This window comes from Engraulis encrasicolus, chromosome 2 (genome assembly GCF_034702125.1).
Source record: "Engraulis encrasicolus isolate BLACKSEA-1 chromosome 2, IST_EnEncr_1.0, whole genome shotgun sequence".
Classification (NCBI taxonomy): Eukaryota; Metazoa; Chordata; class Actinopteri; order Clupeiformes; family Engraulidae; genus Engraulis; species Engraulis encrasicolus.
In genome coordinates, this window is record NC_085858.1 from 36,897,947 (window position 1) to 36,922,139 (window position 24,193).

The window sequence follows — 24,193 nt, forward strand, 5'->3', positions numbered from 1 at the left end:
TATAATGTTCCTGGGTTTATTACACCACCTGGATTATAAACAATTGCGGAATGAAGATCAAGTTGAAGTTCAAAGTCATTCGGGTCGCCACCGGGTCGCCTTACAGTCAAGGGGTTTTAAACACACAGGTTTGGCAATAGGCGTTGAGTAGCCTACTTATTCCAAATTACATTACACTTACCCGTAGCTGACGATTTTATCCAAAGCAACTTATTTTCTTAAGTACAGGGTATTAGTTAGCAGGGTGGGGTTGGGTGCCTTGGTCAAGGGCATCCAGTCAAGAAGTGAGGTAGGGAATTGAAGGGTTGGATTCAAACCTGCAATCCTCTGATCTCAAGTCCATCATCTTACCTACGGCTTGCTTCTGCATGGGCTATCCCTTGACATGCAGGAAGTACCTTTGTTTTATTCAAAAAAGAAACCGGTGTACACATCTGTGCTTTCCCTCTGGTTACATGTATAGGGGAGAGACATGCTAAGCAACAACTGGAGAAATGCTTGTCTGCTACTGGTTGTGGCCGGAGTGTTTGTAGTGTACATCTTCTTGCAGAATGACTTCACAACAATCTCAGATCGTATCCATCCAATCAGGTAGTCAGATTTCACATGCATTCACACATGTTCTTTGTTCATGTCCATGGTGAATTGATTTAATCTGTATCAAACAATTGTACAGCAACCATCACAACTGCCCAATATACTCACTACAATATTAAGCACATTGTCTATGTGTGGAATATGCTTGACAAACAAACTTTTCTTGCCTCATAGTCCTACTTATGGCTAAAGTAGAGTGACCAGATTTTTGTAGTCTGAAACCGGGGCACTTCCTACGTGACTGAAGGACAATATTTGGCGGGCGGGTCTGGGGGTTCTCCCCCAGGAAAAAAAAATATTTTTTAGATGCAATTTCCTGCATTCTGATCAATTTTAGAGGGAGGAATGACAAATCGCAACTGACTCCTTCAGACTTTCTACACAAGTGCTGGCTGCCATTAACTGTAGCAGGTACACATGTAATTTCTTCCATATATTTACCGTGATAGACATGGCGCAATGTAGTGGGTGGCCAAAACCGAGACATATTTGTGTCCCGAGACCGTTTGCTCGGGACCTGGGACACACAACTCCAAACCGGGACTGTCCTTGTCAAACCGGGACGTCTGGTCACCTAGGCTAAAGGGAAGGTGTTGACTGAAAGCATTTAGGCCTACACTTTTTTGTTTTATTAACAGTGTCGATCATGAAATGGTGCCTGAAGTGCGATGGGATGTGAAGTGGAATGGGAGTGTTGAAACTGACCCTATTAATAACACAAGGTGAGCAGGTGTTTGTCTGTTCTGCAGAATAAAGACACATCTGAATATCTAATCTGAATGTCTGAATATGTAACATGTACACTTACCCTTCTTTGAACTTTGTTGATCTTCTTATTAAATATGGAATTGATTTGAGCTTGTTTAAAGGGGTGATACAGTGTAAAATGACAATTGGCATTGAAAGGTCCTGCTGAGCCATTGTTGCCAGATGTATTATAATTATCGTATTTGAGCCAAAATTTCGTACATTTTGTCCTCTGTACGATCAAAAAAAACATGATGTACGATCATTTCTGAGTTTTCATTCAGTTCATTTAGTGGCTTTGAAACAATGTGGATATTGTATGATAGTTTCCTCCCAAAAAGCCCCCGAAAACAATCATTTTGAGTTTTTGGTACGATAGTTCAACATGGTCCATCTGGCAACATTGTGCTGAGCTAATCGTTTATTGAGGAGTGATGGGTACTGAGCTAGCATTCCAAAGTTGACCACTTTTGGTTGGACATACTGTATTTGAGCTTGTGAAACATAAATCTCTTAAGCTCGAAGCTAACATCTTTTTTACACCCTTACATTGAAAATTGAGCTTGAAAAAAATGATTATTTTGTTGTTGGTTTAGCAAAGAACTGGCCTCATTGTCTGCATCAACTTGGTATTGTAATTTTATAAAGCATTCATTTTCAGGGTTATTTTAGGGTTCACATGTTAGCCACTTATAAATGCCTAATTTCTTTCTGCTTAAAGGGACACTGTGCAGGAAATGGTCAAAAATGGAACTGCAACTATGCTGCTCATTGAAACTGGGCCGCCAATTGCCAAATTTGATCTTTACATGAAAGTTTTCAAAGTAATAAACAAATATTTTCTAGTATGGCCCAAGTACAGTCATTTTTGCAGCTAAAAATGTCTATTTCTGGAAATTAAAAATGGCAGACCATGGAGAAGATCCATGAATCCAAAAATAAAGGACTAAACAGGTCATTGTTGTGAGTATATCAATAGTAGACATTTGTGAATTCATGCCTAATAACATGGTTCATTAGACAGTTAGGCATGTGTTGCGCTAAAACACATTCCAATAATTTTTGTGCTCCAACAGAATTCTTGAGAGACATTTGCCTTCCCCCTCGTGTTCCTGTCCTGGCAAGAATGCTGACATCATCAGCAGTGTTGAAGCAAAAATGCGGACGTTCACTATGAAGAGACGAGCGGAAGAGCATGAAAAGCAACAGATCAGGCATGTAGATTTTAATAACATTGGCCTTTCAAGTACATTAACTACTAGCCAGGCCTACATCGCCAGATCATTCCAAGGTATGTGAAACAATTGTTCTTGCTGCAGACTTTTACAAATAGATCGCCAAACTCAACATACTTTATTGAACAAATTAAACAATTGTTTCACTGCACAAAATCTAAGGGAACTCTGCATTCCAATTGGTTACTCGCTTACTCGCTTACTTGCCTCGCTCGAATGACTGGAGCCACACTAAAACACATTATTTTGTTTCATGTGTAAGTTAACAGACAATAAAGTTTTATCTTATCTTATCTCGTTCACCTGCTCTGATTGCAGGAGAGACTCCTCTGCCCCAGACCCCTGAGTGCATCCTATGCCCTGAGGGCAGAAAGATGCTAAAAGTTGATAGCATGCTAAAAGCAACAGATCAGGCATGTGTACTGTACATGTTAATAACTTAAACTTTAAGTGATACTGTCCCATTTATTTGATATAAGCTTATTTTACACCTCTCCTTGAGTTAATTGATTGGGTTTTACCTTTCTCCTGTACGTGCAATCGCTCTCTGAGTATGACAGTGCAAATTGTATCTCCAAGCTAGCAGTTAGCAGCATTGAGTCCTAGCTCTAGCATTCTATTATCCTTCTGGATCCTAAACAACTGGAGGTCTCTACGGATAAAAGCATGTGAAGTGTAATGTCATTGTACACAATTTTTTTTTACCCTTAATGGGCTTTTTTTTTGTGTTAATGATTTATTACAAACTGTTTCTGAATGGCCATTAGGGACTCGACTGGTTTTGCTGGAGTCCTCATCAGTCCCCCCAACTCCCCCCTGCAGTACCCCTCCCATGGAGTCACGGTGGAGCCCCTGAAGACAACTCTCCTGCCAGGTAATAACTTTATTATTATTATTATTATTATTATTATTATTATTATCATTATTGTTGTTGTTGTTGCTGTTGTTGTTGTTCTCAGATGATCTCAAAATAATTTAGCAAGGAAATATAGGACGGAACTCTTTTTTGTGAATTTAAAAAAAGTAAATTAAGTGTTCCAGGAAAATGAGTATTATCACTTGTATTGTTGTATAATCAGTCTGGAAAATGATCTATCTAGGGTTGGCTGTACACACTCAAGAAGGAGGAAAGGTTTTCAAGGTTTGTACAAATGATGAAGCATTTTAATAAGAATATGTTCATTTCCAGAGGTTGCTTAAAACATACCCCATGGCTTCAGCTCTGAGGTTCCATTATCCATCCGTCTCGATGGTCTGACAAGATTTGTCAGGATCAAGATGAGAGGGTAGTGATAATTCCATGTGATAGGACGATAGCAGAGTAACAACATGAATCCATCTTGGTTGGCCCAACCCTATACTCGTAAACCTATACCATATACTCGTAATTTTTTTTTCACATATCTATAAAGTTGTATTGTATGTGTTATAGACTTTTTAGAGATGTTGAGGATGGTATCTTGTAAAGCATGAAAGTGCAACACAATAGAGAGCAAAAAATGGCAAAAAATGGCAAAACCTATTCACTTCGGGCGGAATTCTCCCGTCTCCACTTAAGTCTGTTTTACGCATGCACCTTTTACGCGCCTTGATCCTGCGCGTATTCTCCCCTCTGAAATATTACCACACCCCTCGCGCTTAACTCAAGCCCAAGATGGGCGTGATATATGCTAAATGGGGGCATGAGTCTTCCCCGACTTCATCAGTTGTGGTTTCAAAGAAACCACGGAGCATGGATTTTCAGATCAACCATGTGAAAACCTCGGCAGTCCATTGAGATCCAAAACTGAACTTTAACTTTGAATTTAGAACCACGTGCCAAAAGTCCTCGTGCAAAAACATCTAACCTTAGCTCAATTTCACAAACACAAGGCGAGTATAGAGGTGAGATAACGAGATGGAAACGCAATGTGTAGGCTACCTTTGGCGGGAACTGAGCGTTTTGGTGCGCAACAGGTTGATTGAAATAATAAACATGATGAAACGTTTGGTTAAAAATGGAGTTTGGTGTGTTGCCTAGACAAGTCCGGAAATCAAAACCTGATTTAAAATGCTGATCATTCCCACAGTTAAAACAACACATTGTATTTGCTGACTTTTAAAAGTGCTTCTCCGCTTCTCTGTACAGCAACGTGACATTAATATCATTGGAAATATGTGGATCTCAGCCAGGCATGAAAACAGTTCAGGGGTGAGAAAGGTGCGGCGTGGCGTGGTGGCACGGAGCGGCGCGTGTGCTGCAGCAGTGCACGCATGTGTGGTGTGCAGTTGCCTTTTTGGGGGATAGTGTTGTATAAGAGTCATACTAGGGGGGTCTGGGGGCATGCTCTCCCATGGGAGAAAATTTAGCTAAAACCATCTTTAAATGATGAATTTTGAGCATAGCGACCCAGGGACAGTGAACATAAGAACTGCCAACCATCTTCGTTACTTCATGATTGTCATGCTGTCATGTCTGATGAGGGGGGCAGATAGATAGATAGATAGATAGATAGATAGATAGATAGATAGATAGATAGATAGATAGATAAAATGGGTTTTGGTTCTCAGCCTTTTTAAAAAATAAATTCCCCCTTGACCTCATCATAAGCTTCCCATCACCCCATTGACCTCATCAAAACCCTGCCAATGCCCCCCTTAAAAATAAAATAGACTAATGTCCCCAATGGCAACTAAGCACCCCCTCCTCTCAACACTATCCAATGTCCCCTCAACGCTTGCCTGGTTGTGATCTCGTTTGAACAGTTAATCATCATATTTCAGACAACTTGTAGGCCTAATACAAAAAAATCTTTGTCACAGTTTGGATAAACTACTGAAATTTTATCCAAACTACTCAAATTTTAGTCCATTCACCTAGTATATCTGTTTCCCTATGAAAAAAATAATAGGAAAGCTCCAACTTTGACCGTGAAAAAAACTGTTTGACCGTGTTCCACTAAATATAAATCGGTAGATTTTTAATATGTCATTTAGATGTAGGCTACCAAGGGATTACAAAAAACGTGGCATGATTCCTATAACAATTTGTCCCGTGTCAAACGATTGACTAAGTTAGGCTTCGCTCTTTCTCCCTCTCCCTCTCCCTCTCTCGTGCGTGCTATAAGAAGCCGCAGCATATGATTCGAAGCATGATGTTGGATGCCTCGCGTAGCCTACATGCGCTTCTTCTCCGTAGTGCCTACTAGATACTTTAGCCATTTCGTAGCGCACAGATCCGTTAAAATAGCCGTCAGAAAAGTGTGCCATAGGCCTACCCAAGCTTTCATTAACGGAGCTCTTTTGAGAATAAATACTTTTTCACGTGGGCAGGGCAAATGCGGTTTCAAATTATTAGGAAAAACAGCTTACCCACTGTGGCTAACTACATCCACTCACTTCTCATCGAAATGCTTGCGTCTTGATCTCATAACAAGTATCATGATCTCAAATAGCTACCTCTCTGGGAAACGTGTAGACTGTGACAGATCGTTTGGACATTTGTTTATAATCAGAGATGTTCTAGAACTATAAAGAAAGATATTTGATACAACTACGCCAGCCCCTCAGACCAAAGCGGCACCTGTTATAAATTGCGCTTTCAAAGAAAAGTATGAAGGGCGGGACTTAGATTGTGCTCGTTCACGTTATTGGCTGTGCCGACAGCAACAAATGCTGTGATTGGTCAAACGTCATTGTCAGTTGTGGAATCTCTTCTGAAACTGTATGAAGTTTTCTGCGGTAGAGCGCTAATGATAGGCCTACAGTAAGTTGGCGCTACAGTTTTCTCCTCGCTTGACCCCCCCCTAATTGTTTTTCTCCTCGGATCTACACGATTCACAGAAATGACCCATTTTGATTTCAAAACGGCGAATTTCGCCGAAAGGTGAGGGATTTTCATGCCTGCTCAGCTGTCCGTCAGCATATGACATTTGCATGCATACTGAAGAATGAACAAGGAAAGCGATTGTCATGAAAAACCGGAGCCTTTATATTCTGTCGCAGACATGGGAATTGGGAATGGACATGCAATGCCAAGCCAGGACTTACACATGCAGTTGATGGGGTGTAATAGAGACCAGAAGCAAAATGCCAAAGACATGCTCTGATATGTAGGCCTACCTTTTTACGTTTAGCTGTAATGACATTCAGGAAATATTTTCTGCCTTACAAAAACAGATAGGACAACATGTAGCCTACCTCAGTATGTGGTGGTTTTGTATGTCGGGCATCAGTTAAGAAAGTTTAATAAGTGACATGCACATATGCACGAGTTCCAATAAATCACAAAAATGGAGGAGTTGCAATAAAAACCCTTTACTTAACGTCGTGGCTACAACATAGTAAAAATGGTGACGGTTGTTTTTGAATAGGCATACTTTGGGTGGCTGTTAGGACGACTGGAACAGCGGTCTTTAGTCTGACGTGCCTTGTCAACTTAGCCTACTTGTGCATGGTGCGACAAGGTGTTTTTGGTTTTGGTTACCGTCCGTGGAGACAACATGATGATCCTCATACTGATTAATTAATTACCTGCTTTTGTTTGTAAGTTCACCGATATGAGAACATGCTCTGGGCAGCTGGTCATATTTTGTCACAATTAATGTAGAATGTTTATGTGGAACTGTGAATGAATTTCAATTTGGACTCATGCTGACGGTAAGGAACATCAACAAAGCATACCGTGTAACATGTTCAAAATGCGAGCCAAGCGAGCATAAAATGCAATATTACATTTTACCTCAAAGTGGCGCTTGACCTTACTACAGCCCTTTGATGCGCGTAAAGGCAAACGCGCGTAAGTGCACGGGAGAATACACTTAGGATTCATTTACATGCGAAACTCCCTGATTTTGGCCTGGCCCCACCCAAAGTGCGCAACTGGTAAAATCCTGCGTAAACCCGCTTAATCACAGACTTGAGTAACCGCGGAGGCGCTGTTGCACGCTTTTTTTGACTTAAGCGGGTGGGAGAATTCCGCCCTTCAAAAATAACAAATAGAGCTTGAAAGTCCTGCCCCTTCCGCATTTCACAGGTCCTTAGCTGACAATCTAACAGCATGGTAGCGAGTCATTATATGCGCTGGGCTAATATGCAGTTTAAGGAGCTAAATTTAGATTATTCATGCAGAAGTATGAGTATTTTGTTCCGAGGCCGTTTACATGCTAAAACTTTCCACTAAAAACGCTGTGAGGTCTCATGAAATGGGACTTTCAAGCTCTATAGGACTGCCACTACAGGATGTGATAAGATCGACCAATAATGTCCTGGAAAAAAACACAGGATGTCATATCCCTATCAAACGGACATACTGTAGGCCTACAGTAACTGCATCGTAAATTCAAAAATGTACCAATAAAATAAACTACACTGTAAACGGTAACTTATTCTTACGGTAACAGCTTTTGCAGTCATGTTTTATCGTCCACCATGGGAATGTTGGCAGGTGCTTGTCTGTTCCGTGCGTCCATCCTCTTTGTGTCATTGCACAGGTGTCCCTGCATGCCTCCCACGGTGTCATGGCCGTGCAGGGGGCTCCACAGGAGCAGGGCGTGAGAGGCCAGAATCAGAGCGTTCTGGACATCAGTGCCACGAGCCTGGCACACCTTAATGAGCTGCTGGCACAGGTGACCTACTGCAGCACGGCCTACCACTTACACATGGAGGACTTGGGTAAGTGTCGCTGGTGTGGATAGACTGAGAATCAGATATACATTTATATACTGGGAATAAAAAAAGACACCTTGACCTTCACCCTGACTTTGATGAGCCCTGAATGACTTCTGTATGAGTTAAGGTTTACAATAAGTCCCAACGTATATACATGTATACGCATATATACATTACTGTATAAAAAACACAACTGAAGTTCTCAGAGGAACATGTGTGTAGCAAATTGGTTCTTGGAAGAACTACAATGTTTTCTTGAAGGTTCCTCTTACCTAGGGTTGCCAACCGTCCCTTGAAATACGGAATCGTCCTGTATTTAGAGATAAAAGTACGGGTTCCGTATTGAACTGAAACGGGACACAGGACGTTAAAATGCATGAAATTACATCTAAGAAATGCTAATTTTTCTGGGGGACAACCCCCGGCACGATGAAGTGTCCCGTATTTTTTTCATTGACAGTTGGCAACCCTACTCTTACCCCTTTTCCACCAAGGCAGTTCCAGTGTTGGTTCGGAGCCAGTCCCAAGTCTTGAACTTTGCTTTTCGATACAAGTACGTCGGGACACGTACACTCATATTTGGAAAGTGAAGCGAATGTTGCCATTCTTTCCTATGAGGGAACCGAAATGGGGCAATGGCAAGTGAACAGGAGCGAGGCGAAAATATTTGGCCACATTTAATAATATGCTAATCAGGGCAGAATTTCGCCTGCGGCAGCCAATCAGGTAAATTACATAAATGTTTCAATCGATTTGACTCGGCGCTACAACCTGTTGACCATTGAGCCGTCAGAATGGAACACTGATTTCGCCTCTCTTCAATTTACTTGTTTCGCCTGCATGTGTCCCTAGCGTTAATTCCTTGTCCACGCTCGTCGTTGCTAGTTACTCGCTACTTGTTCATTCGAACGGTCGCTAAACGTTCCTGTGGCTTTAACTGTCAATGCACAAGCGAGAAGTATCAAACTCTGCATCCCAATTGGTTACTCACTTACTCATCTCGCTCAAAGTTAAAATATTTTCAAATCGGAATCCACCCGAATCCAACCCGGTATTCGCATCGCTTGCACTCTCCTCGCCTGGCCTACTCTCCTCGTTGGAACACATAGACATTCTGCTCACTTCACTTGCTGAGCGAGCAACTCGCAGTGACGTGTGTGAACAAGGCTTTAGCGTCTTCCCAGATCTGTGTAGTTCCCTGCAGCTCTGCCAGAGGCAGCTCCACAAGAGCCAAGGTCTGGTGAAAAGTGCTATTTGAGAAGCTTAAGCGATTGTTGCCTCAGATAACAATGGTGGAGGTCAAGGAATGGGAATCAGTGAATCAAATGGTGCATTTCCCAAGGGTGGGAGATGGGATGTTTCTGAACTCCTACTTGCTGAAATGCATTGGAACGCCTGTTGAAGCGGAATGTTCAAGTCACGAGCTGAGGCAAAATCGAAGCAAACAGACTTTGTCCCATTGACTATCATGATGTCATCACAGCAATGGCAGCGCACAGTGTTAGGAATAGTTATGTTGCACATTACTCAGCAATCATCATTCTATGGACAAATAGAGTTGATTCGGACAGGTTAACGGTTGCAAAACCGCCCGTGAACTTTTCTAAGGTGTAGTTATATTGACATTGCCTCTTTCAAAGATGAAATGCAGCTAAATGAAAAGAACGCATGGTGTTGTTTACATTGCTGACATCTTTGAGAAGTGGATATGTAATTTTTGACCCTCCATGTTTGTAGTTTGTTTGACTTGCTGGTTGGAACACTTTCAAGTGGGAGGTAGCTGACTCCTGGTTGAATATAAGGGAATCTGTGCGTGACGTCACTGTTTACATTTCTCATTCTTCCATGTGGCAAGAAAGAGCTTGGTCGCTTCGCCTTGTGTCATGAAACAGGGCTCTCAAGTCTCACTCTTTGAGAGTGTGACACAGACATCTGAGCGAGTTCACACTCTCACACGCCCCACATGGTATTTCACACTCTGAAGTTTTGATAACTTATCCAATCGGCGCACATTAATTCATTCAACCTATCCACAGACACAGAAATTGGTAATAGCGCTTCTGTGTTCAGACTAGTTACCACGCTATTCAGCCAATCAGAAAATAGATTGTTCGGTTGTCGGGCAGATCAAAGCAGTGGATCAGAGTTTCATCCAATAGCGCGCGCAGCAGTTCAAAGATAACTGTAAAATTCACGAATCGCAAGTAGGCGAACTGGAGACGCAGGAGCCAGGACCATCAGGTGATTACTTTATACAGGTGAAAATATGAGTCTTGTATTAATTAGGCTACTGTTTTTACTCCTTATACCAATATTTCCAGCCCATGTAGCCTTGACAGGGACGCTAAAAGAGAGCAAAATGGTTAACAACGCTAGCTAAGCTATAACCCCAGCTGATTGTTTCATGATCATCCCTCCCAAACATGATTGAAACTGCGTGCGTAACGTTGCTTATTATAAAATTGGTTATCCGTAGTGGTGTTTACGGGCAAGCTTCTCAGAATGTGGCATACAGCCTAATAATAGCAGTAATTTCATTTGTCAATGAGAAACAGTGAAATTATTGACAACTCATAGCAATTAAGATATGGAGAAATTAAGGGCCACCAACCAGTCGAGTTGTGCTGAGGACGATCAGAGTTCATTCAGTGTATCCAATAGAAAGGGGATCTAGTTCTAGTCGCTTAGAAGACGTCATGTCACATTTAGGATATATTTCTCTTATTGCATTTGATTTAAAATGTCATGGGAATAAACCGTGCACGTGGAGACAGAAGAGGAGACAGTGGGAGGTGGGCAAATAGTAGACAGACTGGATAGAATGGAGGAATGCAGAGGTAGTGGTAGAAGAGAGGGCAAGTAAGCTAAAGAAGTCCGGGGCAACCAAGAGGGCTGGAGATATCATGGTACTGAATGAAAAAGGGTATTATTTGGGTCTGGCGCCTAAAACAGTGATTGGACTTTAATTTGAGCTGCTAATGTCAATGCACAATTAAGAACAGCTAGGCCTACAGGTATCCTATTTTAGGCTATCCCCACAATGAACATTGTCTAAAATCATCCCTATCAATGAAAATGGTCAAAAATCACCTCCCCATAAAACAGGCATCCCTTCTTCACATATTGTGTTAAAATTGCACTTTTAACAACTAGGCCTACATTTTCAAAATTTTCCCGGGGAGAGACCCCCGAACCACCAATAATTAAAATAAATCTCTGAGTGACCATCCCCAGCTGCTTTTATTTCACAACTCGAGCACTGGTTAGGGCTAACCAAATTGAATAAATAGTGTATTTGGTCGCCCTACATCATGTCAGCACTACAAAGTAAAGACCGTTATTCACAATGGTTTTAGGTAACCTAGAGTAGTGTTCATCTGTTTGGTGTAACAGCTCGCTTTTATGACTAGTGGAATAGTAGGAGTAGGATGAGTAGTAGGATGAGCCTTTATTGTCTCTTCTAGAGAGAAATTTGGTATGGGCACAGAGAGTCTAAGCGTTACACAAAGAACACATATCAACACATTAGACAAACATAAAAACACTTAACATGCAGGACTGGACCACAAAACATGTAAACATGTAGCCTACATCCAAACATGCACATATACATACAATTATATCATACCATAACTCTGGAATACACTGGAATCTGATCTTGACGTTAGCTAGCAAGCTAACAAAATAGCTAGTTTCCCAGAGCTATGAATTGTGCTCTGCACGTTTTCCATTCATTTGTCCACGCTATGGAACTGATATTGCAACTCATCACATTTATAGTCAGGTATCTTCTGAATTTCGTTCAGTTTTTTTGGGGATTATGAAAACTATATATTTTTGGAAACCTTAGACGGTGAGGAATCAGAAAAGCGATGTTTGACCATTTTTTTGGATCGCTATGGTGACCATATAGGGCTTTCAAAATGGCCGCCTTTTAATGCCAATTTATTCAATCTCTCATCTTCAGGAATACCTATAAATATATTTTTAGCAATCAATTTGTCATGTGGGATGAGAGAAAATACGAACAAACGCATATAATATCTTAACATAGTGTACCTGATTATTAGTGTGCCATCGGTATGCAGACAGCTATATAATAAAATGAAAATCAGCTTAGCAAATTCCAATGTTTGGGCTTGCAGCTGGTGACGGTAGATAATCCCGGCTGTTGTGTGGAACTAGATTTCATTGCACAGTTCTTTAATGAGTCATGAGGCTTATCTGGGTGTGTTTGTGACATGAAAAACGATTATACTGTGTATTTATGTGACCAACTACACAGCTAACTTTCAGAAACAAAACTGTTTTGTTTCAGTTGATGCAATGTCTCGTCTGAACATCTGGATAAAGACATTCAGTGACACACTGTTTTAAGCACATTCCATACCTGGCCTTCAATTAGCTCAATAAATTGAGACCATAACCCAACACAACCAATAGCCTATGTTCTATAACAAGTCATGTGATATTTCTGGCTAAATTTCTGCAAAGATGTGAGGTTTCATGCTAGGGATTTCGCATTGTAGCCGAATAGAGAATGCTGTTATCTCAGCTCTTTTTGCCACCCAGCATTTTTGGCGCATGCACAGCTTTGCGCACAGCGTGTTTACAAGATTCGCCTATTGGGAAGCTCCTACCGCTGGGGAATGCACCAAAAGTAGAACATGGGCCATGGAAATTCTGGGCTATGACTGCAGCATCGATCAAATAATCAACCAGATTTTTTTTTTTAAAGTAATCTATAGCTGTTATCAGAGCCGTATGAAAGTTGACAGCTTGGCTCTACAGCCTTTGATTGGCTGCTGATGTTAGGACAACGGTAGAGTGTGCAGCAACATGTTGACGTTGCACTTCTCTGGCACAGCACTGATGGAAAGCAATCTGGCTCTTGGGTTATCTTCAGGTAGCACCAACACCGATCTGGCACCACCCCCCAGGAACCAGCACCTGGTTTGTTGCAAAGGGGTATCAGGGACCCCAAAGGTTATTTGTGGAACCTTAGATTGCCACTGTAGAAGATCCCCTAAGGTTCTCTTAGGAACCTCTGAAGTTCTTCCCATAACATTGAGATTCTTCAGAGAACTTTAAGGGCTCCTCAGAGAACTTTTATGTTCTCACCACCTACCAACTGAGGGATCTTTGAGGAACCTTTTTACAGTGTGCTGTAGCCTCAGAATTGGTGTTGTTTCTGGATAATGATAATGGAACATTTAAATCACAATGTCCTTTCAGTCCACTTCTCTTTTGAGGACCATGAGGTCGTCTTTCCAGTCACAGTCAAGAGGTCTTCAATTCCTGTTCTGTACGATCTGGGTGAAGGTAGTCCCAAATATAATTATTTCAAAGGAAATCTGTTGTGCATATGATGGTAGAGGTTATGTGTTCACTCCTTAATGCATACTCTCTCTATCCCCCTTTTTTACTGACCAGACATTAATTCTCAGGTGACCATAGCCGTCAAGACGTTCTTAAGATATAAAGAGCTGAGGACATTGATCGAAAGCATTAGGGTGAAATACCCACACATTCGAATCATTATCGCAGATGACAGCAAAGAACCAGAGAAAGTGGAGGGTCACAATATTTACCAATACATCATGCCTCCTGCCCAGGTAAGGTTCTGCTCTTTACCTTACTTCTATTGACTCTCTTTTCCCCAATCTCTCAAAATGATTTACCTTTTTGGGTCTGTTTATGATTTCGTCTAAGAACATTTCATATTCATTTACTTTTGTTCGTAGCCTCTTACTGCAGATGGGTCGCTGGTGGGTCTATTCACTAGGCCTATTGTTGAAAATACTCAACTACATCATAACAACATTGCTATGACAGTACCGAGACCCAGTAACAGATTAAGACAGAGCCCTTACAATTTTGGTGACAGTAAGGTTATACAGAGGTGGTCTTTGCATAGTGGCATAGAGGGGCCCTCCCACTGCAGGTCCACTATAACTATAACTGCTACAGACCTAACTTAGTTACTGAACATCAAATGAAATCATTCACTGCTACCAGAGAACGTCTATGAGAATGCCCACTGGCTGGTGGCCAGGAGTGGCACTGCAGCTAATGTTCTCGCAGCCAAGTAAATAATGAATGGGTGTCAATGGGGCTGTACGCTTCTCATAGTTGTATCTGCCCGTGCAATTTTTTCCCTGGAAATAATGAAGTCGCGTTCGATAGATAGGAGTAAGTGAAAGCATTTATCGACACGTTTGCATCTTGTCAAGTGTTAGATTCGTGAAAATGACTGTTATTTCAACTATAGCAATGACAACACGTGACAATCAACTTTACGTCTCTACTACGCCATTTGTTTTGTAGTTTTAAGTCTGACTTCAGATGTCGATGTGTTTAAATTTATGTTAGGATTGTTGCGGACACCTGTTATTTATTGCATTTAATGTGGTGGAAAAGTGGTACGTGTAAATGGGGTAAAGGAAATGACTGCGCTCATCCTTAAGAATCTGGGCACCTTCAATTAACATGTTGGACGGTGGTGGGGGGTTTTGAAGTGTGTGACCGTAGATGTCTCTGCGAGGATCAGTCAGAGTACGTCTCTCGTCAGCTCTGGTCGTGAATAGTCGCAGAGATTCCTCAGCCAGCAGGTATTAGCCGAATGCTAGCGTGTTGCAGGACAAAACTAACACGTCTTTGCGAGAACAAAGCCATGTCAGGAACCTTTAACTTCACTTCTAATACAACGTCCATGATAAGGTACAGAATGTGCACACATCTTTACAAACCAGGGAACAGAACCGTCACAAATCCCTGCTGAGCCATTTAGCCCATAGGCTCCCATTCATCTTTTACTTGGCTGCGTTCGCCAACGGTGCTATACTGGGGGCCAATGAGAGATACCGTTCTCATAGGTTAGACGTTCTCTGCTGCTACTTTTCTTAGGGCTGGTTTGCCGGTCGGAACCTGGCCATCTCCCAGGTAACCACCAAGTACTTCCTGTGGGTGGATGACGACTTCCTCTTCCTGAATGAGACCAGCATTGAGAAGTTTGTGGAGATTATGGAGGCGGTGCCAAAGCTGGATGTGGTGAGCCTTCCTCACAAGCACTAATGAGCAATCACAGTTCAATATATAATGACTCTAAGCAATTAATCAGTTAGATTTATTGACCGGCAGTTTGCAATAACAATATGAAAGCAGATTTAGACAAGTAGCCTTCGTGTCTCATTGTACCATAACTTTCCAATCGATTACTTCCATTACTATATATTAAAGTAGTATTTACTCAATATAATGTACAACAGGTGTTTGACTTTGCCTCATTCTCACCTATTCATGCTATTATTACCTTTTTATGAAGCATGGCCTTAGCAGTGGAGGATAAAGTGGAAGTGAAAGTGAAAACCTGATTGGGAAACTCCAACTCCCATTGTCATTGTGACACAGCACTCCACAGCACACAAGTGTTCACTGCACACTGCACACAACGAAATTGCATTTATGCCTTACCTGTAAAAGGGGGCAGCCCCCAAGGGAGCAGTGCAGCGGGACGGTACCATGCTCAGGGTACCTCAGTCATGGAGGAGGATGGGGGAGAGTGTCGTGGCGCACCACTTGGTTACACAGATTCAATCCCCTCGAAGACACAAGACACCACAAAGGAAGAATCAGTTTTAAAGGTTTATTTTCAAGGGTCAGCGGCACACTAATGGTAACAGACAATTCCCCACCCCCAACCCAGAACAAGAGTGGCTTCAGTCATGCAATACCACAATACACCCACATTAGGCACATCAGAGCACAATCAGTCAGGGATTAAACACAGCAACTAGTTCACAGCAAAGTTTCACAGCACACAACGGTCGCAGCCATGTAGTCCTCAAGAATAGTCAAGCCCCGAGTTAATAATACAAAAAAGAGAAAGAGAAATACATCAAAATAATAACCAAAAAGAATTACACCCAAACCAACAATATCAGCACACAATAGCTGGCACAGCAATACCAAAAATCAAATCACATGCAGCTAGGAATCACAGCACACCAGTTAGTAACCCCATGATCACATAGGGACCACATGTCATGGACCTAAGAGTAAAACAGCAATCACACGCTAGCAAAAGGTCTACTCGTATATTACACTAATCTACTCACATCAAATCCTGACTTCATTTAGCAATGATGCGTTACACCATCTAAGAGGAGTTCACAGGGATCTGCCCGGTACCAAGCAGATGTGCTGACCAACACGGAGTAAAGAGTCCACGCCGGGTCGGCGGCTTCCCCACGCCGACCCGAAAAAAAAACAAAAACAAACTTAGCTGTGCTTTAGTCCACGTATGACCCCTGGGTCCGCCCTGGCGAACGCGATACCAGGCGGAACGGTGGCCCACGGAAATCCCTTCTCCAGTCCGGCTACAGTCTCCAGCTACCACACTCCCAGAAGTTCTTCCACGACGACTCCTCTCGTTCTGCAGGAAGCTCTCTGGAAAGACAACAGCAGCACTGAGAATCCGGCAGTCTCTCGTAACCGAAATTACACACACACAGGTAGGACACAATAACTTCACTTAGCTCAGTAGATAGCTAGCGTTGTATCAGGTCTCTCGTTGTTGTCCTCCTGGCTTCCCACGGCCGCTCCTGTTCCCATCCAGCGCTCCTCAAGTTCCCGGTACCTCGGAACAAACAACATCGACTGGCACCAGGAGGAGACTAGCACATAGCTCAAGCGCACAACAACTCAATAGGAAGAAGAGAAGCACTTTCCTTTAACAGGTGTGTGTTTGAGCCCATCATCAAACGCCGGCAGATCTGCTGGATCTCCTGCTGCTGCTAGTGGCGGTGGTGGAGTTGTTGTGATCGCATCAGCTGTGCCGGTTCCGTCGCGGCATGGTGCCTTAGCCCCCAGGAATCTCTCCCCAGTGACAAATCCCCTGCATAGAAAAAGCATTTCTCCCACCCTGAATCAGTCAGTCCCACCAATCGGATCAGTCCATTGCTCACGACCAATAATCCCCAGTCCATATATGGAGTCCATAGCAGTCCAGCAATTCCCACAGTAATTAACAAGCAGAGGCGCTAGCCCAACAGAAAGTGTACAGCACAAACAGAAAAACCCAACATTACAAGAGCACTGGTTAATTAACCCCCCCGACCAACCTGGCGGGTCGGGATTCGAACTGGCAACCTTTGGGCTACAAGTCTAACGCCCCAACCACTTACCCATGACTGATAAACATCTGAAACAAAGGTCACTCATTGACTAAAAGACTTGCTCTCCGAACATGAGCAGGAAGCATAGCAGCCACCAGCCTGGATACCAGTCACATACACATACTGTACAATAGTAATATGGGCTTGTCTTTATTTTAATAGGCTTGTTTAATTGAAGTCTGTGTGTGTGCTTGCACGACGTGCGTATATGTGTGTGTGTACTGTACGCTCACATGCATGTGTGTGTTTCCGTGGACACAGCTGGGAGGTTCTGTAGGTGGTGACCGGTTCTACTTCACTTTGGAGCACCAGGAGGGTGCGGAGGGGGAGGGTGGCTGTCTGTCGCGACGGCGGAACAAACGTCACGGCCCGCTGCCCGGCTTTAAGGACAGGTGAGGATCTTTTCCCGGTTGTTCTAGTATTTGACATGACCATTTTACGGCTCCCGTAGAGCATTGCTCTATACGCACAAAGGATATGTGTCATCACAGTGAGAACTCCGGTGTTGCGAAGGGGAGTAGAGTTGCCCAGCCGGGACTCGAACCCGGACCTTCTGAGGTAGTAAACTGGGGCTCTGACCACTACACCAAAGAGCCAGGCTTGTTGGCGTGACAGTCAGAACACACCCATAATCCTAGTGATGGTCACTCCATCACATCAGGATTTGTCCAAAGCTCTAATCATCATATACTGCAATGTAATCGTACCTCTCAAAGGGTTCATGATGATGATAAGATTTTTTTCAATATGTTTGCTTTGCAGATGAAAAAGACAATTATGCAATGATTGATTGCTTTACATTAGATATTGAAAGGGATAAGTCCCAAAAAAGCTGCCCGAAGCTGCTTAACCACAGGGAAACCCAACAAAAAATACAAAACACAGATATAACAAAACAACACAGTCTTTTTACAAAAAAAAGCCCTTCCATGGGCATAATAAACAATACGCCCTCCCATAGGCGTGACAAAAAACATAAACCCCGTAGCCTCTGGAGATGGGGTCGCCGGCGGGCCTATACACTATTATCTAGAAATACTCAATTACATCATAACAACATTGCTATGACATACTGAGAGCCTTAAGTAACAGATTAAGACATCATAAGACATAAGCCATTGCAATTTCGGTGACAGTAAGGTAGCTACATAGCTAACATAGCTAACATAGCTTCTGCGCTAAGGGGTTAACAACAGACAAACTATTCAAACAAAACAAAACAAAACAAAACAAACACACACAAAAACAAAACAAAAAAAACGCTTCCAGCCCCCACCCAACCCAACCTATGAGACCGCATTAGAGGAGAAATCATGTTCACTGTGTTTTCATAAAATCAGTGTGGCATATCAGAGAGCTTTTGTAAATCTATTGGACATATGTGAGCAATAATGTGTTTTAAATACTTTCAGAGAGTTGCATTTTTTAAGATCTTGATCCAGCTGGTTCCATATTTGGAAGCCCCTGCACGTGACACTAAAAATAGTACTTTTTAGTTTCCTTTTTTTCCACAGAAAAGGTTTCTTTGGTATTTTGTATAGCATTTTGAATCTCATTATTTAGAAGGTCATATGCCATGTTAGGGTCGCAACAGCTGTAGATGTGGTCCCATGTTTTGTGCTGCGTGTATGTACATACAGTGTAGCTTAGCCAGTGTTTTTGCATTCAGTACCAGGGACACTGTGCAGGAAATGGTCAAAGAAGTTACTGCAACTACGCTGCTCATTGAAACTGGGCTGCCTACTGCCAAATTTGATCTTTACATGAAAGTTTACTAAGTAAGAAACAAATATTTTCCAGTATGGTCCAAGTAGAGTCATTTTTGCAGCTAAAATGGCTATTTTTGGAAATTCAAAATGGCGGACCATGGAGAATGAAAAGTGTAATTTTTCCAGTCATAATGAATACTTAAAATTTGATGGTGGTGTTAAGTATTCATGAAACAGGTAACATTAGTGAATGGGCAACATGCATTCTGGAAATAAACCACTACGAATCTCACACAGTGTCCCTTTAATTTTGTCTTTGTATGTGTCTATTCTTAGCTTCTTTGGCAGTTTCATCAAAAGAACAGGGGTTAAGGACTGTGTACTGGTGGATGGAGTGGTCAACTACTTCCTGGCTAGAACTGATGCTGTGCGCAAGGTGGGATTTGACCCCATGCTGCAGAGGACAGCCCACTCTGGTAGGTTGTGCATTTCAATCCACCCACAAAACTGTATTTGAGCTCTCTCTCTCTCTCTCTCTCTCTCTCTCTCTCTCTCTCTCTCTCTCCCTCTTTCTTTGTCTCGCTCTCTCTCTTTCTCCCTGTGTGTGTGTGTGTGTGTGTGCGTGCGTGCGTGCGTGCGTGCGTGCGTGTGTGTTTTTGATCTGTGGTGAAGTAATATACTGTATATGCTTCTTTCTCTATGTCTTTCTTTGTCGTACAATGTTTTTTAGAATTTGGGCGGAGAGATGACAATGACAATATTTTTGTGCCTGCGTGTGTGTGTGTGTGTGTGTGTGTGTGTGTGTGTGTGTGTGTGTGTGTGTGTGTGTGTGCGTGTGCGTGTGTGTGTGCGTGTGTGTGTGTGTGTGTGCGTGTGTGCGTGTGTGTGTGTCAGAGTTCTTCATGGATGGTCTCGGTCGTCTGCTGGTGGCATCCTGTAAAGGCCTGGTGATTGGCCATCAGAAGCCCCAATCAAACCCCCAATACAAAAAGTTTCGCAATCCTGGACGTGGTGAAACCACCAATAAACTGCGCCTGCATTACTTTAAGAACCACCTCAAGTGTGTTGCATATTGAGCTGGGTGGGAGCTGTTCTTTTATGCACTGACGGTAAAGGATAAATGTGCTAGTTTAAAGAAACTCCCGCACATTGACCATTTCGCTGTTCTTTCTTTAATAAACGACGTTTCGGTACTAGACCTTCATCAGGCAATCTGCCTGATTGCCTGATGAAGGTCTAGTACCGAAATGTCGTTTATTAAAGAAAGAACAGCGAAATGGTCAATGTGCGGGAGTTTCTTTAAACTATTGCTGAGTGACCCATGGTGCCATCTCCGACGCACCTGCCAGCTGAGGTGTGCTAAAAAAGCAGAAGTTTAAAGGATAAATGTGCAAAACTTGCCAGGCCAAGGCCAGGGGAATATATGATCTGCCATAAATGTTTAGAGTTTACTGCCAATACTGAAACACATCCTCATTGTTATATTGTGGGTGTTATGAGTGTCTGGAGAAGAGCACATTGGACTCTGGTGAGGCCGGGCCACATTGCCAGCTGGCCAGGTGGTCGACTCATGATTCCTCACTCCACCCAACATACACTACGTTTGCATGACGTTTTGAATTCCGAATTAGTAGTTCAGAATTAAATAGCTTCTGTGTGAACGTACTGTATGTGTGAAAGTGTTGTCCTGTTCAGTGTTCTGTTTTTTTGGGGTGTTTTTTAGTATCTGTTCTTGTTTCTGTACTGTACTGTTTGTCCTGGGGACCCCCCTCGAAAACGAGATATCCTATCTCAAGGGGCTATCCCCTAAACAAATAAATGAATTGAAATATTACAATAATGTACATTTAACATTATTCAAAGCTATGCACAGAATAGACGAAAATGTATCCAAAAGCAAACATTTCTTTTCACCTTTGGCAGTTCATTACTTCCCTTTATACCATTTCAAGCTATTCAACATATGTCTAATGTAAAACATAACTTGAAATACATACTTGTGTGTGTCAATGTTTTGCTTCACAAAAGTAACATTTTGGGATTGAATACTGTATATGAAATAGTTAGCTGTTGGACGACATGAATGGAATAGTTGTTAAGATTACGCCTGGATAATGATTTCATTGGCGTTTTATGTTTTATGGCTTTATGTATGACAAACATTTGTGGATGATGTCATTGACTCATGGGACATTGGTCATGGGACTTTATAGCCGGGACCTTTGGTTGGCTTTTGTGGCTGGAAAATGCAGCCCAGTTTTGTGAAACTATTTTGACCATAGGTGCTCTGTGATAATCGTCATTTTTTTTGCATTATTACAATTCTTTGTTAACTTCTTGCCTTGCCAATTTTCAGCAAGTTTTAATTCATGACTTTAACTCATACTGGATTCCGTATATTATTTTTGCACTGTGATACGAGGGGTACTGTATGTGTTCCGTTCCAATCCAAGCCAAGGTCTATTATTTGCCATTAATATGTAAGGGATAACGGCCGACGAGGTGACCGGTTATACGAAATTATACCACGGCAGTCTGGAATCTCCCATTGTGACGCGCTAAATTGGGTATTGATTAACTGTCTATATATGCACACCTGAAGTACTTCTTCACAGACATCTTTAACATCTCTCTGGAGCAAGCAGTCATCCCATCACTTTTCAAAGCTGCTACCATCATACCCGTGCCGAAGAAATCATCACCATCATGCTTCAATGACTACCGTCCTGTAGCACTGACGCCCATAATCATGAAGTGCTTCGAACGGCTAGTCCTGTCACACATCAAAGCCACCCTACCCCCCACCCTGGACCCCTACCAGTTCGCATACCGAGCCAAGCGATCCACGGAGGATGCAATCTGCTCTGCCCTCCATCCAGCCCTCACCCACTTGGACAATAAAGACTCATATGTGAGAATGCTGTTCATTGACTTCAGCTCAGCATTCAATACCATAATACCACAACAACTCATCAGAAAACTGGACAAACTAGGTTTCAGCACCTCCCTCTGCAACTGGCTGCTGGACTTCCTGATGCAGAGACCACAAGCAGTACGGGTAGGGAATAACACCTCAAGCACCCTGACCCTGAGCACGGGGGCTCCGCAAGGTTGTGTTCTCAGCCCCCTGCTGTTCACGCTGCTGACACATGACTGCACAACGACCCACAGCACTAACCATCTAGTGAAGTTTGCGGATGATACAACACTGGTGGGCCTCATCACTAAGGGCGATGAGACCCACTACAGAGAAGAAGTAGACCTGCTGGCCAGATGGTGCAAAGACAACAACCTCCTGCTGAATGTCAACAAGACCAAGGAGATTGTTGTCAACTTTCAGAGGGTCCAAAAACAACTGCCACCACTGACCATCGACGGTGATGCTGTGGAGAGAGTGAGCAGCACCAAGTTCCTTGGAGTGCACATCAGCGACGACCTCTCTTGGACCACCAACACTACATCACTGGCGAAGAAGGCCCATCAGCGTCTCTACTTCTTGCGCAAACTAAAGAAGGCAAGTGCTACACCCTCCATCATGACAACATTCTACAGAGGAACCATAGAGAGCGTCGTGTCCAGCTGCATCACAGTGTGGGGAGGAAGCTGCACGGAGAAAAACAGGAAGACACTCCAGCGTGTTGTGAACACAGCGAAGAAGATCATTGGAGTACCACTCCCCTCCCTGCAGGACATTTACACCGCACGCCTCACCCGAAAAGCACTGATGATCATCAAAGACACAAGCCACCCTGCACACAAACTGTTCAGCCTCCTGCCCTCTGGAAAGAGGTACAGGCGCCTCCGTTCCCGTACCACCAGGCTTGCAAGCAGCACGATGCATCAAGCAATCAAGATACTGAACACTCAACCCACTCTCCCTTCACTGTCAGCCTCTAGCCAGCCAGGCCACTGACAACGCTCCCCCCCCTCATCCCCACCACCATATCTGCGACTGAACATTCCACCTGCACTACTACATCTGTGACTGAACTTTCAACCTGCACTAACTCAAAACATACACATGCACACACACACACACACACACACACACACACACACACACACACACACACACACACACCACACACACACACACACACACACACACACACACACACACACACACAAGCACACTGCACTTTCTGCACTAAACCCAAACATACACACACTGACACACAACTCATACTCACACACATACACACACACGCACACACGCACACAAAACACATACACAGGTACACACACACAGACGCACACCGCACTTTCTACCTGCACTAAACACACACACACACACACACACACACACACACACACACACACACACACACACACGCACACACGCACACACGCACACAAAACACATACAAACACACACACACACATACTGCTGCTGGTGTATTTAATAAAAACCTTTTTTTAATTATTTATTTCTTCAAATGCTACTATTACTATGTCAGAACGCTATAAAGGACTTTTAGAAAAAAGAACAACAAAATACCTCCTCTTAATGTATGTTCTCTACAAGTCTTCTGTTGTCCAGTCTTGCACTTTAAATGTCTGTATGAGCAATGTCTACGTCCATACTGTCTATGTCCATGTATGAGTACTGTCTATGTCTATACTGTCTATGTCCTTACCTAGATTAGTCTATGTCTGCATGGGAGAGCAAGAAACGCAATTTCAAATTCTTTGTATGACCAGTGCATGTAAAGAAATTGACAATAAACTTGACTTGACTTGACTTGACTTGACTTGACTTGACCTGAAGTAGTCCCACTATTAGGTCACTTTTCTGACCGCATAACTCCAGTGTATCAATGCGCCAAGGCACGCACGTTCATAAATTACACACAAAAAAGTTGCAAGCATTACGCGCTGAAGTGACACATGTGGCACCGCGCGTCTGGAAACACCAGCAATGTATAGTGAATCTGGAGCAAATCTTAGTAGGCCTAATCAAATTTGAAACATGTTTATTTCTCCCAACTGACCATCACTCTGTCAACTTTGTGATAGAGAGAGAGAGAGAGAGAGAGAGAGAGAGAGAGAGAGAGAGAGAGAGAGAGAGAGAGAGAGAGAG

The 24,193-nt window shown here is 42.9% G+C and overlaps 1 protein-coding gene across 1 annotated transcript; it reads left to right on the forward strand.

The window, feature by feature from the left end:
- Nucleotides 1-1,248: 1,248 nt before the first annotated feature.
- LOC134464352 (beta-1,4 N-acetylgalactosaminyltransferase 2-like) lies at nucleotides 1,249-20,205 on the forward strand. Its single transcript, XM_063217817.1, has 11 exons — nucleotides 1,249-1,319; nucleotides 2,421-2,558; nucleotides 3,347-3,453; nucleotides 3,680-3,720; nucleotides 8,051-8,231; nucleotides 13,464-13,550; nucleotides 13,662-13,843; nucleotides 15,135-15,278; nucleotides 17,666-17,796; nucleotides 19,450-19,589; nucleotides 20,008-20,205. Exons 1-11 carry the CDS (start codon nucleotides 1,249-1,251, stop codon nucleotides 20,187-20,189), a joined length of 1,404 nt encoding a protein of 467 aa, XP_063073887.1. The 3' UTR covers nucleotides 20,190-20,205.
- Nucleotides 20,206-24,193: the final 3,988 nt, after the last annotated feature.